At 44.1% G+C, this 15,700-nt stretch overlaps 1 protein-coding gene across 14 annotated transcripts in view; it reads right to left on the reverse strand.

Annotated features, from left to right (window-relative positions):
• Positions 1-15,700, reverse strand: part of LOC121531944 (FERM domain-containing protein 4A) — a 198,470-nt gene that overhangs the window by 21,901 nt on the left and 160,869 nt on the right. For 13 of the 14 annotated variants that reach the window (XM_041837522.2, XM_041837524.2, XM_041837528.2 and 10 more), the window contains exons 3-11: positions 10,831-10,925; positions 9,854-9,946; positions 8,029-8,113; positions 6,423-6,479; positions 5,800-5,822; positions 3,568-3,651; positions 3,377-3,442; positions 3,099-3,156; positions 2,865-2,951 (exon numbers count right to left, since the gene is read on the reverse strand). In XM_041837522.2, coding sequence (XP_041693456.1) covers positions 2,865-2,951; positions 3,099-3,156; positions 3,377-3,442; positions 3,568-3,651; positions 5,800-5,822; positions 6,423-6,479; positions 8,029-8,113; positions 9,854-9,946; positions 10,831-10,925 — 648 coding nt within the window. The remainder of the gene's footprint in view (positions 1-2,864; positions 2,952-3,098; positions 3,157-3,376; positions 3,443-3,567; positions 3,652-5,799; positions 5,823-6,422; positions 6,480-8,028; positions 8,114-9,853; positions 9,947-10,830; positions 10,926-15,700) is intronic. The other variant, XM_041837519.2, reaches the window with a different exon arrangement.

Consider the following 15,700-nt stretch of genomic DNA (forward strand, 5'->3'; position numbering starts at 1 on the left):
GGGACTAAGAGTGTGTGTGAGCGTGTGTGTGCGTTTACGTGTGAGATAATCAGTGCAGTTACGCTCTGGTGTACTGTACACTCAATGGAGTATGAACACTTAATGTAGCATGGTGCTAAGAATAGGAGGGAGATAGGCAGAGAGGGTGTATGTGTATGTGTGTGATTACAGATAGGGAGAGTGTGTGCAACAGTTTTCCAGCACGAGAGTGCTTAACACACACATGTTCCCTCGTAACTAGGTTGGAGGGTGGACCCCATCTTGTCAACTCAACACTGGCACTCGTGTCACATCAGACAACACTGGAAACACTGGCACTAGTTTCACATCAGACAACACTGGCAACACTGGCACTAGTTTCACATCAGACAACACTGGCACTAGTTTCACATACATCCCAGTACCTGTTGTGGTATTCAATTAGTGTGATCAGGTTTGTTAGTGCAGGGAAGAGACTAAAGCCTGTATACCCTGTGTGTCTCCAAGACCAAGGTTGGCCACCAGCTGGCACAAACCATCGCTTTCATCTTCCCTCATATCAGGCTTTAGTAATCAGTCAATGGACCATAGAACATTACTGCAGACCACAGTCACATTTTCCAGGAAGGGTACTTCAACATGTAGCAACATGTACAGCACAACACAATGAGGAATTAAACCAGTTTCAATATGAAAGGAGTTAAGGGTTGTGATTAAGTGACCATTTTGTCCACACTAACAAATGACAGGAGTTATATAAGTGGTGTGTATTTAGTAACAGCTTTAGAGAAACTTTGAATAATCTGAAAAACTATATCAGATACAAACATGGTGACACTTTTTCTATACAGCACTGATAATGGCAAAGGGTGTGTCCACTGTTAGGCCAGTGTGTGTGTGTGTTTGTGTGTGTATACTGTATGTGTACAAAGAAAAGGTAATGTCTGAGAAAGCTTGAAGTCCCTAGGGGATACCCATGGGATTGTCTAAAGAATAGAATGGTCTGGAGTGAAGCCAAGGTCTATTCTATCATAGGGCAGAGCAGAGCAGAGCTGGACCTGTAAACAGTAGCAGTCGGCTAGGACTAGGAGCCAGTCTGGGGACTAGGAGGGGTCTAGAGGGGCTTTACAAGGGGACCGACTTACCATCACTGGTTCCCTTCCCTGTCCCTCTCCATGTTTCTGAGTCCCTCCCTCAGAAAGGTGGAGGACGGTTAGGGTGGGGGATTTAAATGTTTCCAGGGTGTTCTATAGTCACTATGGAGACCTGCCCATGGCTTCCTGTTGTTTTTGTTTTGGTCATAGTTTTTTTTAACAAATATGTGTGTTGGAGGGTTTGAGGTTAGGAGGGGCGTTTGCACACCAAAACACACTCCTCACTCATTACTCATCACTGTTTCATACCTTCATATACTTATCTGACCTGGCAACACACTAGCTAGCAGAGACATAGGCTTAATCTCTGTCAAGCAATTTCAAAATCAGTCAACATGACACACACTACTGGAGCTTCACACTGTTACTAAACCATCAGCATCTGCCTCAGTCACTCACAAACCCTAAAGTGTCTCACAACTTACTAACAAGGCATTTTTACTGGCTGTGGTTGAACTGTAACTGTGTGTGTGTGTGTGTGTGTGTGTGTGTGTGTGTGTGTGTGTGTGTGTGTGTGTGTGTGTGTGTGTGTGTGTGTGTGTGTGTGTGTGTGTGTGTGTGTGTGTTAGTGCGTGTGTGTGTGAAAGGGGAAGTGGGGTTAGGGGTAAAGTATTTAAACAACCCCAAATAAACAGTCAGAAAGCCTTACAGTGGTGGTCTAGTCACTACAGGATGTCCACTAGTAAAACTCTACTGATAAATATGCAGCTGCCACACACACAGACAACGTATTCCTGAGGTAAAACTCTAAACAAAAACAGCCTTAACTAAACACTGAAAACCTTATTTGACACAATGATAGTGGCCTTCTCTGGTAACCTAATGTGCAGCCTCTACACACAGCTTTTGACTAGGTCTCAACCTTCTTTGAAACCAACTCTGGAGTTATTAAAGACAGTTATTAAAGACAGTTATTAAATACATTAATAGTCATCTTTAAAGTGCCCTCCCTCTCTCTTTGTTTTCAGAGCGCTGCATGTGTAGATAACATTAGTGTGTTGATGAGAAGCCAAAACATGAAGTCCTGAACCTCCCTTCATTCTACCTCCCCTCTGAACCCTCGGAACACATTCACTCTATTGTAGTACAGACCACTTTCAACCTGGCACGGCCCACTGCCTTTCAGTGTGTGTGTGTGTGTGTGTGTGTGTTTACATCTACAAATGGGCAGATATGGGGAGAAAACATCCTGCCAATAATGAAGGATCCAAGAGGGCCATCGTTTCCAAAGAGCACCTTTCTACATGATACTAACATTGGAAGCTAACTCAAACCACCAAATCATTCCTGTGACCTAGAATAGGAGACTAGGCTAGCATTCCCATTCTGTCTCCATGGTGATGTAACCTTTGAAACCTCAGGATCTGGGACTATTATGGGATAGAGCAGGAATGTGGGGAGAACAGTGGTGAGACATTTAGACTGGAATGTGCAAACACACACACACACACACATACACACACTAGAACAGGACAGGCAAACAGGAAAGCTGAAGCAGACAGGAAGTCTTTGTCAGGACTGAGGGGTCAGAGTTCACGTATAGGAGTGTGTGTGTGTCGGTTCATCCAGCCAGGAGATGAATGATACTAGTCTTTTCTAGGGTCAAAGGTGAGAGGTGAAAGGCTTTAACAGACTACAGGGAGACTGATGGGAGGACAGTGTTACATCTTTATAAAAGACAGACATAATGGAGCGAGAGGGAGAGAAAGAGAATGAAAGTTGGCGTCTTACCTTCCTGGGTTTGACCTTGTCCTGGTAGTCATACTGGAAGATTCCTTTATAACTCAGCCCCAGCCACCACGGGATGCCCTGTTTATCCTGACACACACAGAGAGAGGATACACACATCAGAGGGTGTGTGTGTATTCATAGCCCCCCAAACCCTCCTCCCAAACACTCCCTCACCCACCCACTCAGCCCCCAACCCCAACCCCAAGAGAGAGAGTGTAAGTGATAAAGTTGTACCTTAACAGTGTAGTAATGTACTCCATATGTAGGCAGGGACTCAACGATGCTCATATAACTAAGACAGACAGAGAGACAGACATTAGTCAGTCACAGTGTTCATCTTCACATCAACTACTGAAACGAGAGCATCATAAAAACACACACACTCACAAACATATGGATACACACGCAGTAGACACCCAGCATGTGTGAGAGATGAACACACACAGCTCAAGGGGGAGAGAATATGAGACACATAAGTAACACACACACACCCTTCCCCTCTCCAGTCTTACTTGACTATGGCCTGCCCTCTGGACTGTCCATTGAGCTTCTTGTAGTGTTCTATCACCCGGTCCTCACTGGAACAGAAAACATACACAACATGCCACTTAATCATATCAAACAGGCAGCCAGGTCGGGCAACCAGGCAGTAGAGTTTTGGTGGCCCTGGTCATCAGGGCCAATAAGACAGGCTGGGACTCACCAGTAGGCCAGAGATGGGTGTTCCTTCAGGGCCTGAGTCGGCAGAGCTGGAAGCTTCTTCAGGTCTGACCTCGTCATGTCGTTACTGTGACACACACAGAAACACACGTCATTACTGTGAACACACACTGAATTCAAACTGCCAAGAGGTGTTGGAGACAGATTGGCATTAGCGATATAAACCAATCCAAAGGTGTCTCCAATATTGTGATGTTTGTCTACTACAATGATGTATTAACTTTAATCTAAGGGTATTTACCAATGAATAATCTATGGGTTGGGGGCAAGAGTTAGTAACTGACAGGGTGGGGGGAACTAATGCTGCCCTGCTGTGTTTCAGGGGGACTGATGAGACAGTCACACAGCTGGGAACAACTGGAGAGAGAGAGAGAGAGAGAGAGAGAGAGAGAGAGAGAGAGAGAGAGAGAGAGAGAGAGAGAGAGAGAGAGAGAGAGAGAGAGAGAGAGAGAGAGAGAGAGAGAGAGAGAGAGAGAGAGAGAGAGAGAGAGAGAGAGAGAGAGAGAGAGAGAGAGAGAGAGAGAGAGAGAGAGAGAGAGAGAGAGAGAGAGAGACCCTAGACTTCAGACTCTCAGTCTTAAACCCCTCTGTAATTCCCTAAACCTCCCAGCCCCCTGAGACTGGGGGAAAGGCCTGGAAACATGACAGCCAATACTGAAAATATAATAGCCAGCTAACGCCTGGTCTCCCATATCAAAAAATACTACAGTTTACTATAGAATACTACAGTACTTACTATATAATTCTGTAGTAAACAATAGTATACTGTAGAATGCTATACTACACACTGTAGTATACCTCGATCATGTGTAGTACTTACTATAGAATTTAGTAGTATATTATAGAACACTATAGTACATACTACAGTATACTACAGACCGCAAAAACACTACAGTATGCAAAAACACTACAGTGAATAATACAGAAAAGTCTGCAAAAACACTAGAGTGAATACTATGGTATTTAACCATAATACTATAGTTTTTTTCATGTGGGCTAGAGCAATGGTTCTCAATCCTAACCCTTACCACCCGATCTGGACGCCACAGCCCCAGCAGCCTTCACCAGCAATGGAGTAGCAAAAAATTGGATGGACAACAAGTAACATAAACGCTTACAATGTTAGTGCAATATATAGCGTAATATGTTACACATTCCAGAGCTCAGTGGGATGCCATGTTTATTTATGTTCCTGTGAGGAGGAGGAAATGGGGTCAAAGGTGAACGCTGTTCGACTCTCTCATCTACACTGGCCTCAACGCTCACAAACTGACGAAGAATCCTTATTCTGTACTGCTCTAAGATATAAAGACCATGTTTCCTTTAACCGTGAAGACATCCAATTCATCTTTATTTAAAGGAACATAGTAGCATGATACCAGGTTACACAATGGAGCAGGAAATATATTGCAACACATGGCATTTTGTAAACGACATCTCAAGCCTGCCTAAATGTAAGCTAGCATCTCTCTACACCATAGAAGTGTAAACCAATAGAGGGTAAGCTGTTTTAGGGGGCAGAAGGCTCATCATGTGAGCTGCAGAGCTGAGGTCTTAACTACCCTGGCCTTAGTCTCACTGCTCTGTTCTTAATTGGTTAGGAGTCATGCACTGTGGAGCCCTGTCACTCACTCACACACACATACATACATACATACATACATACATCCATCCATCCATCCATACACACACACACACACACACACACACACACACACACACACACACACACACACACACACACACACACACACACACACACACACACACACACAAAGAAATATGCTCCAGTTACCCTATCTAAAGACAGACTCTTCAGTCTGGATGGAGTGAGTGAATCAGGGGACTGGGGGATGAGAGGAGAGTTTGAGAGGGATAGAGCGTCGGAGGACAGGCAGACAAAGGCAGGTCCTGTGAGAGGAGAGGGAGGGGCGTGTCAGCGGATTTGCTTCGCTGCTCTGTGGGGCTCAGAGGACCTAGGACAGACCCCCTACATGGGTGCTATTGTTCTCCTGTCACACAAACACACACACACACACACACACCTATCCCACCATCCCCTCACCCAAAAACCAAACAAACATGTGGGCCACAACCGCTCTACTCCCCACTGAGACAGAGACAATAGGTCTGAGGCTGCTGGATATTAGTTATTATAAAGTATATTATATGTATACAGCTTACTGTAGTATAAATACATAATAACTGTTCTTACCTGGTGAAGTCACCTTTAGCCTCCTGGAGAGAGAAAAGAGAAAGAGAGAGAAATAGTTAGACATTTACAGTATTATGGAGGGGTGAACGCTGGCTTTTGTGGGACAAGTAGTGTGTGTGTGTGTGTGTGTGTGTGTGTGTGTGTGTGTGTGTGTGCAGGCAGGTGAGAGTAGGGTCAGGTCTCCTGTGATGAAATCAGAGAGAAACGTTATCCTTCCATCTGGAGCAAAACCTCTAAAGGCCAAGAGATACCTGATACCTCTGCACCTGCACACACACACGCAATAACGCACACACACACACACACACACACACACACACACACACACACACACACACACACACACACACACACACACACACACACACACACACACACACACACACACACACACACACACACACACACACACACACACACACACACATACACACACTCCATAGTCTCTGTGTTAGCTGGAACTGAGGTAATGGGCTGACCTAAACTGAGGGGGAACCCTACACACTCCCTGGCCAATATACATACTCACTCCCTGGAACTAGGCATGGGAGACCATTCCAAAAATAATTGATGTCTGATTCTTCGAATGTAAGTTGGTCAAAGCTAGTGTAACACTGACTTACCTGTAGGATATAGGAGGCCAGCTCAAAAACCACCTCACTGTCCACCTCAATGAGCTCCTTGGAGAAAGAGGGAGAGAGCGAGAGAGAGAGATAGAGAGGGGGGGGAGAGCATTAGATCATGGTTATTATGTGACTTGCACAGCTAATAAAACCAATCCAATGTATCCATTACTTTCCCTATGTGGGGAGCTGTGAGGGGCACATTTTCATACATCAGATTCATCCTATGACCACGATGTTATGATGTACCTACACTACTAATACAACACTGAAAAACATATTCATACAGGATACACACGTTTCTATCACATTGTCCCCAGTACTCTCTTTTCTCCATTGCTGTTTTCATTTTTTCATCTAAACCTCCCTCACTCCCTTCCTCCCCCTCCCTGATTTCTTTCCCTTTCTTCATGGGGGGTTGTGTGCTCTGCTTCAGCTCAGAAATTACAGTGTGATGGGACTTATGTGGGCAGAGAAAATGAGGGAGTGCAGTGGTGACTAACAGAACAATTTCCTTAAAGGTCTCTTTAATTCTCTCTGTCTTTCTCTTTGTCTCTCCATCCTGTTTACTTAGATGAGCAATGCTGGGACAGGGCCTACTCACACACACAGAAGGGGGTCTGAGGGAAGTGTGTGTGTGTGTGTTTGTGTGTGTTAGTTGATGAGTAGTGACTAAAGGGGTCAGGTATGTAAGGAATGTCCTCTATACGATCCCTGGCAGTTAATTGGTTAAGAGATCAGACAGCAGAGTGAAACACAACACTGAATACACTACCACCCAGCATGGGCTCTCACCATGGGGCTGTGGCCTAGCAGTGTGTGTGTGTATGTGTGTGTGGTCCAGTGTAGAACACACACTCCATACATGCAGACAGGAGATGACTGCATTAAAAATGACTCTATATCCACAACACAATTCTAATGTCTTAAACGTATCCATGATTAACATTTACAAAATCTGTGTTATGTTGAAAAAGTGTATTTTTGTGTCATTGTGTCCATGTGTGCATCAAGGAAAAATATTGCTGTTTTGGTCAATTGGAGTGTGTATGTAGACTTCACAGACAACCCTCACTTCACTAGAGTCTGTTGGACCGTGAGAGTGTTCCAGCCTCCCTTTCTAAACAGCCTAGTCTTAGGTGTCAAGTATTGGCTGTGTTAGCATACACTAAGATATCAGTGCTGGGTATGTATTAGGAAAAGCTATGGGTGTTGCTGGAGTGTTAGCAGAAGCTTCGCTACCAGTGGATGCATTTTGTCAGCAGAGGCTGGTTAACACTTTTGGAGCTGGAGATAGCATAAGCTTAGCTAATGCTATATCTGTTTCTAACAGGATGAATGGAGCAGAGAGGAGACAGAGAGTGGTTTTACTGTTCAAGCGTCACACTGACGACCCAACAGCCCACATGTACCCTCTGGTGGTGAAATGATGACATGACTGGAAAATAAAATCCACTACTTGAAGATTAATCATCAATGAGAATACACACAGACAGACACTTACTGATCTAACACATAGCAGAACAACACCATACAGTATATTTATATTGGCATGCTATATCTAAGCATATCTAAGCATGTGAACTACAGGCCATGATGAACTTACCTTGTATATGCAGGACTTAGCATTGAGGAAGAAGAGTTCAATAGTAGCATTGTCCTTCAGGTAGGAAATACTCTCTATGTAAAACCTGTAACACATAGACAACAGGACACATTACTTTAGTTGATCAGGCAGGAAATACTCTCTAAAACCTGTAATGAACAGAACATAAAACACAGTACAGTATAACAGACCATGACACAATGAGTTTAGATGTATTGTATCTTGGAAACAGATTAAAGAGAAAAGAAGCTCATTCAATCTAGTTCCAGGCTACTATGTGTGGCAGAATTGCAGTGAACAGAGTGTCCACTAGGGGTCATCAGACATTAGGCTTCCACACACAGTTCCTATACCCTTCTCTGTCTGATCAATGGCAACCATCCAACACACACGCACGCACGCACACACAAACACTGATGCACAAACACAGACACATCATCTACACAAACACACCCCCATCGCAAATGTGCACACGATGCATTTCACACAATCGCTAGCTGGCTGGCTGGCTGCATCATCAGCAGTGTGCAGGCAGAGAAACACAGTAGCCATCAATAGTGAGATGGGAGCTACTGTAACATTATAATGTAGTCTATATATAGAGAGGGTGGGAGTTGTTATAGCTACTGCTTCCGAAACATGCACACACATGCTATGAAACCAATGCACAAGCACAGTGCACGAAAGCATTAAGGCACGAAAGCACACACACACACACACACACACTCGGCTGCTCTGGGCAGTGAAGTCTGACAATGGATTCAGCTCTGACATTTAGACTGATTGCAGTTTCATCAGTCTGTCTCTGTGTTAACTGTGTATCAGGATGTTTGTGTGTGTGTGTGAGTATGTGGTGTGTATAAATGCATTGTATTAATAAGCATTTGAATGTGTGTGTGTATTTATGTGTGGGCATGTGGAGTGACTGGATATGTTATTAGTGGCTGGCTATAACAGAAGTAATCACAATAGTTATTATATTGTATCCGTACTGATGGCTAACCCTGAACACAAGGCCATGTATTTGATAGTGATCTGTTATGTGAACAATACACCCCATGCAACAATACAATACCCATACACATCAAAACTATTATGGTAGGTTGAAATGACGTCATTACCACACACCCTTTTGGAGACACTTATCGTTAATGCCAATCAGTACAAACAACTATTCATCTATTGAGTGTCTCCAATGCAGGTTGCTATGTACGTTGCTAAGGAATGACAAGTCCCTGGAGCCTATTGTCATCATAGGGACCTTTAAGGTACTGACCAACACTGTTCAGCATTGTGTGTGTGTGTGTGTTTGTGTAGCCTTTCCACAGCTGCAAAGAAAGGTCAGACACATTATCTTCAGATCCTGTACCTTTTCTTCCAACTACAATGACTTAATGTAGACACAAACACGCACACATGCGAGCACACACACATGCACACACACACACACACAGTCAACCTCAGGATGTGTGTTATGTAAGAGAGCAGCCATTGTCAGAGCAGTACAAAGGCACTGGTAGGAGAAAGGAATGGTTTTATAACCCTGCTACTATGGGTTAGATCACAGCAGGAGCTCCACTTTACAGGGAGACAACATCTTATACACCTGACACACACAGATACACTGAAGATCATATACAATAGCTAGACAACTATCACTGAATTATGAATGGTGTTCTCTTATAGTATTATAGAGTTATTATCTGCCTTTTTCACAGAGCCAAGGTAGTGTGTGTGTGCAGACGTCTGTCTGACTGTGTGCATGTCTGTGTGCCTGCTGTAGGAGCTGTGCTTGTGTGTGTGTTTTTCTATGATGTGACCATACCTGACACAGAAGTAGAGTACGATGGGTCCAGACTTCTTGGGGAACTCGTGTTCTAGAACCCTTCGGTCCAACTGCAGCCAGCTGAAATGACCCCTGGAGACACAACAACCAATCAACTGTCAGCATACTGCACACCCAACCAATGAGGAGGCAGACATAGTACACTACAGAACTGACATGAATTAAAACAAATGTAAATGTAAATAAGTAGATTCAATAACTTCACTAGAATGTAATAATACTGCAACTAAATGAATTGTACTTGTACGCTTGCAACGCCAGGGTTGTGGGTTCGATTGGGGGGGGGGGGGGGCAGTATGAAAAATTTATGCACTCACTAAACTGTAAGTCGCTCTGGATAAGATTGTCTGCTAAATGACTAAAATCAATAACAAACAGTATTCAAGGGAATAGCAGGCTGGGACAAGAGTGTATGACTGGAAATAAAAGTTGTATATTTAAGCAATAAGGCCTGAGGAGGTGTGGTATATGGTCAATATACCACGACTAAGGGCTGTTCTTACACACGACGCAACGTGGAGTGCCTTGATACAGCCCTTAGCCGTAGTATATTGGCCATATATCACAAACCCCAGAGGTGCCTTTTTGCTATTATAAACTGGTTACCAACGTAATTAGAGCAGTAAAAATAAATGTTTTGTCATACCGTGGTATACGGTCTGATATACCAAGGCTGTCAGCCAATCAGCATTCAAGGCTCAAACCACCCAGTTTATAACAATACTTTAATCTGTCATCCTCTGGGCTCATATCCTCACTCCCAAAATATCATCAAATGTCATCCTTACATTTTAAACATACATTTCTCCTTTTATGATAAACAGGGTAGGGTGTAGTTACATCCCGTTAGAGGTGTGTAAGTGCTGGGCTGGAACAAAACCCTGCACATCACATATATCCCCAGGACCAGGACAGGACTACATACGTGGTGATAGTAGTGAACCAGAAGGACTTACGTTTCATCTGTGTAGGAGATGCCAAAATATTCCTTCTCCTTCAGGTTGAAGTGGGAGGCCACCAGATCCAACAGGTCCTTGGCCATTAGTTTGGGCTGCAGGGAAACACACAGACACATAGGTAGGGTTAGTATGGTGTGTTTGTGTGTGTGTGTGTATGGAGTCAGAGTGTGTGTGATTCTGTTTGTGTATGTACAGGTTGTATGTTAAGCTGAATGTGACTGTGTATTCTAATAGCTATTGATTTACTGCAGTGACTCAACGCTTTGACTGACACTGCTCAGGAGAGTGGAGGTGAGGGACGGGGGTCGTCTGAGAGTGACAGATGTGTAAGTGTTGCTGACAGTGCAGGTGTGTATAATCTCTCTCCCCGATCTACACTCCCACTGCAGAGTCACAGGAATGAGTAGAGAACTGTACCACAATATCAAGGTGGGGTATCACTCTTTGTTTAAAACAAAGACTATCTTACTCTGCGAGGGCCAGTGTGGGTGCAAGCTTTTGCTTAATCTAAAAGCAGTAAAACAGCTGATTCAACTAATCAACTAATCATAGTCTTCAACAAAGTTAAATATAGTAAGGATGTCTATGTTTTAGCCTCTGTCACGATGACATCACACGTCCATCCAAAGCCACTGAACACGGAAAAAGACGCATCATTGAAGACTTCAGGCTAAGACCTTGTCAGAACACTAACTGTTGTAAAGAGAGGCGGAGAGGAAGTCAGACAGAGAGAGAGAGCAGAAAGTAGAAAAAACGGAGAGAAAAAGAGAAGGAGAGGGCTAGGGGGAATGAGGGAGGAGAGAGCATGCGAGAGAACAAGAAATAATGAAAGACAGAAAAGGAGAAAGAGGGAGAGAAATATAAAGAGAAAAGACAGTGGCAGACACAGTGCTGCCATGTGCATGTGGTACGGATATTTAGAGAAAGAACCCCACCCTGGGGTTAAGCATTTGCGTGTCTCTGCCTGGCTACACTCACTGACAGCACAGCATCACTCACTCACTCACTCAATCACTCACTCACTCACTCACTCACTCACTCACTCACTCACAGACACACACACACACACACACACACACACACAACAAGCACACTACAAGCATGCACACTGCAAGCATGGACACAAGTGCACACACACATAAAAAAGAGCTACACCTACACAAGGATACTGCTACACAGAAAGACTCTGGATAGAGAGAGAGAGAGAGAGAGAGAGAGAGAGAGAGAGAGAGAGAGAGAGAGAGAGAGAGAGAGAGAGAGAGAGAGAGAGAGAGAGAGAGAGAGAGAGAGCGCAAGAGAAAGAGCTATCTACAGTAGCTATAAACCAGGGGTACTCAGCTACTATTAGAGAAGATACGGTCACACAAATTTCCTGGTGGCAAAGGTCCGGATGGATTTGTCATTTATCGGAATAGTAACAAACACCCACCTCGCAACCAATGCGACCCCAAACTGTTCAAACTGTTCACACCCCTCTTGTTGGCGGAGATAAAATGTTGCCATTTTAAAGCTCATTTCCTGTCATTCTACATGCTGCCATGTATTATGTGTGTTCATATGATACCTGAGTGACTCAACAAAATCAATGGGGGCGCCCTGGGGGTCGAGGCCCCTGGGCACATAATCTGGCCATGATAAATACAGGATTTAGATAGCTGGTTAACCTAACTTACCTATCTAGGTAACATGGGCTAGTAGTTGATCAACTGGACATTTCTGACAGGTTATAGATAGCTCTCTAAGGTCTGTAAGTGAATGACATAACAAGAGAAAAACTGCCCATGCACTACCAAATTTCAAAGTTCCACCTTGTGCATTGTACTATTACAACTCTCAACAGCAGTAAATTGAAAGCTCGACTGAGTACTGTACATGTATTGACCCCCCGCGGTCCGTATTGACCCCGTTCTGGGTCTGGATCCAGACCACAGTCCGCCAGTTGAGTATGGCTGCTATAAACGAATGACGGTAATAGCCACAATTAGAAATACCAGCCAATATACAGTAGATAATATACTGTATAAATAAACTCTCTCTCTCTCTCTCTCTCTCTCTCTCTCTCTCTCTCTCTCTCTCTCTCTCTCATGTTGTAGTGTTCTACAGTGTATAATTGTAGTAATGAGCATTTTGGTTCAGTCTCAGACCTCTACAGAGACAGTTTCTCATTAACCAGTAGCCACGGCAACAATAGTCATTAGACCTGACTGGCCACACCCTCCTGGCTATAAATAACCAATTAGAGGAGATGTGGAGAGACAGACAGCACAGTTATGTCTGTTATGGGGGAACTATGAGAGGGGGTGGGCGAGGGAGAGAGAGAGAGAGTGAGAGAGTGGGAGAGCGCGAGGGAGGGAGGGAGGGAGGGAGGGAGGGAGGGAGGGAGGGAGGGAGGGAGGGAGGGAAGGAAGGAAGGAAGGAAGGAGAGCAAGGGAGAGGGAGAGAGGGGGAGGGAGGGAAGGAGGGAGGGAAGGAAGGAGAGCAAGGGAGAGAGAGGGAGGGGGAGAAAGAGAAAGAGAGAGAGACTGATATTGCTGCCTAGAAAACAGTAGCAGCATCCTCTCCTGAACAGAGGATATCAAATCAATTTTATTTGTCACATGCTTCGTAAACAACAAGTGTAGACTAACAGTGAAACACTTACATATGGGGCCTTTACAACAATGCAGAGAGAAAGAAAATAGAGAAATAATAGAAAAGTAATAACACGTAATAATAAAAGTAATAATAAATATACAATGAGTAACAATAACTTGGCTATATGGGTAACAGTACTGAGTCGGTGTGCAGGAGTACGAGGTAATTGAGGTAGATATGTACATATAACTAGGAATAAAGTGACTAGGCAACAGGATAGATGATAAACAGTAGCAGCAGCGTATGTGATGCGACAAAATGTTATCATGAACAGCAGCACTATAAAGATAAGCATGATTACCTGATAAGGCGTGTGTGTGAGGCGTGTGTGTGTGTAGATGAGAGAGTCAGAGTTTAAAAAATCACTCGCGGGGCGGTTTTGGTCTGCTGGCCGCCTGTTGCCCATCCCCTACCATAGACCAGACAGACCTGTGTTAATAATTATCATCAGCACCACAGGCCATTACACAGTCTACAGTAAAGCTGGGGCTGAGACAGGGAGACAGAAGGGGGAGGAGGGAGGAGTGGGAGGGGATGGCGTGAGGGAGAGGAGGACTGGAGCCACTACTGGGGCTGAAACAGGGACAACCTCATAACTTATCTTAATAACCCTGGAAGGCTGTGAGAGGTAAAGGTAGGCCTGTCAGTGGTGGTTACCAGGTAGATGTATTGGAGCTGTCTGATGGTTTTGGGTCCCAATGGATTCATTCCCAAAAACCCTTCCCTATTTCCCTTTCCTAAAAGGGGGAGAGCCTTTCCTTTATCCAGCTCACAGGAAAAACAGGAATAACATTGACATTCTCTATGGTCCCGTTAACCCCTCAACGGTCTACTGAACATCCGCCCTCCGAGGAAGAGAGAGAGAAGGGGAGAGAGGGGGAAAAGAGAGGGAGACCTGGTTTGCTGAAAGAATTATATGCAGATGCAGATATATGCAAATGGTATCTCTCTGTGTCTATCTATCCTCTTTTCTTTCCTCTCCTCAACTCCCTTCATATTTAATCTCTTTCTGCTTCCTCTCTTTCTCCTGGCTGAGAGGATGGAAGGAAGAGAGGATGAATATGTGGAGAAATATGAGGCTTAGAGAAAGAAAGAGGGAGACAGAGAGAATGAGAGAGAGAGAGAATAGGATAGCAAGAGGTGAAGATAGGTTGAGTTAAGCGAAGAAATGAGGGAAAGAGAAATCCTCCCTCATACAATGAAGGTTTATTAGAGACGGACTGAGAGACAGGAGGATCCGTTCTGCCATGTTAATCAGATCACACTGCATGCAGAGCTATCATCTACTCTCCTCTACTCCTCTTTCTCTCTTTCCTACTCACCTCGACCTACTCTCCCTGTCCTCTACTCTACCTCCTCTTCCTCCTGTCTCCTTCTGTCCATCCAGAACTACCTTCTACTAGTTTCTCTTTATTTATATATACTCTGCAGCAGCAGTAGGATTTAATGATGAACAGACAAGGTTGTCAACGATACCGAAGATGGTTAGGAGGAAAAGGGAGGGAGAAGGGTGCTCCATTGTTGTGATGAGACTGCTACGAAGGAACATTGTTAGTCTGAATTAGGGCTGTTACGGTGACCTTATTACCGCCACACCGGCGGTCACGAGTCATGACCGCAGTCAAGTTCCACGTGACCATTTAATCACGGTAACTAGGCTTCTCCAAAACTGCGCTCTGATGCTGTTGATGGTCATTAGTAGCCTTCTAGTAGATTTTTGATGGCCTCTATTAAAAAGAGGAGGATCCCATCAGCTTTCTACAGGCTAGGACTACTACAGGCATACACTACAAGTCAAAAGTTTGAACACACCTACTCATTCAAGAGTTTTTCTTTATTTTTTACAATTTTTACATTGTAGAATAATAGTGAAGACATCAAAACTATGAAATAACACATATGGAATCAAGTAGTAACCAAAGAAGTGTTAAATAAATCAAAAATATATTTTATATTTGAGATTCTTCAAATAGCCACCCTTTGCCTTGATGACAGCTTTGCACACTCTTGGCATTCTCTCAACCAGATTCATGAGGTAGTCACCTGGAATGCATTTCAATTAACAGGTGTGCCTTCTTAAAAGTTAATTTGTGGAATTTATTTCCTTATTAATGTGTTTGAGCCAATCAGTTGTGTTGTGACAAGGTGAGGGGGGGTATACAGAAGATAGCCCTATTTGGTAAAAGACCAAGTACATATTATGGCAAGAACAGCTCAAATAAGCAAAGAGAAA

This window comes from Coregonus clupeaformis, chromosome 19, assembly GCF_020615455.1.
Source record: "Coregonus clupeaformis isolate EN_2021a chromosome 19, ASM2061545v1, whole genome shotgun sequence".
Classification (NCBI taxonomy): Eukaryota; Metazoa; Chordata; class Actinopteri; order Salmoniformes; family Salmonidae; genus Coregonus; species Coregonus clupeaformis.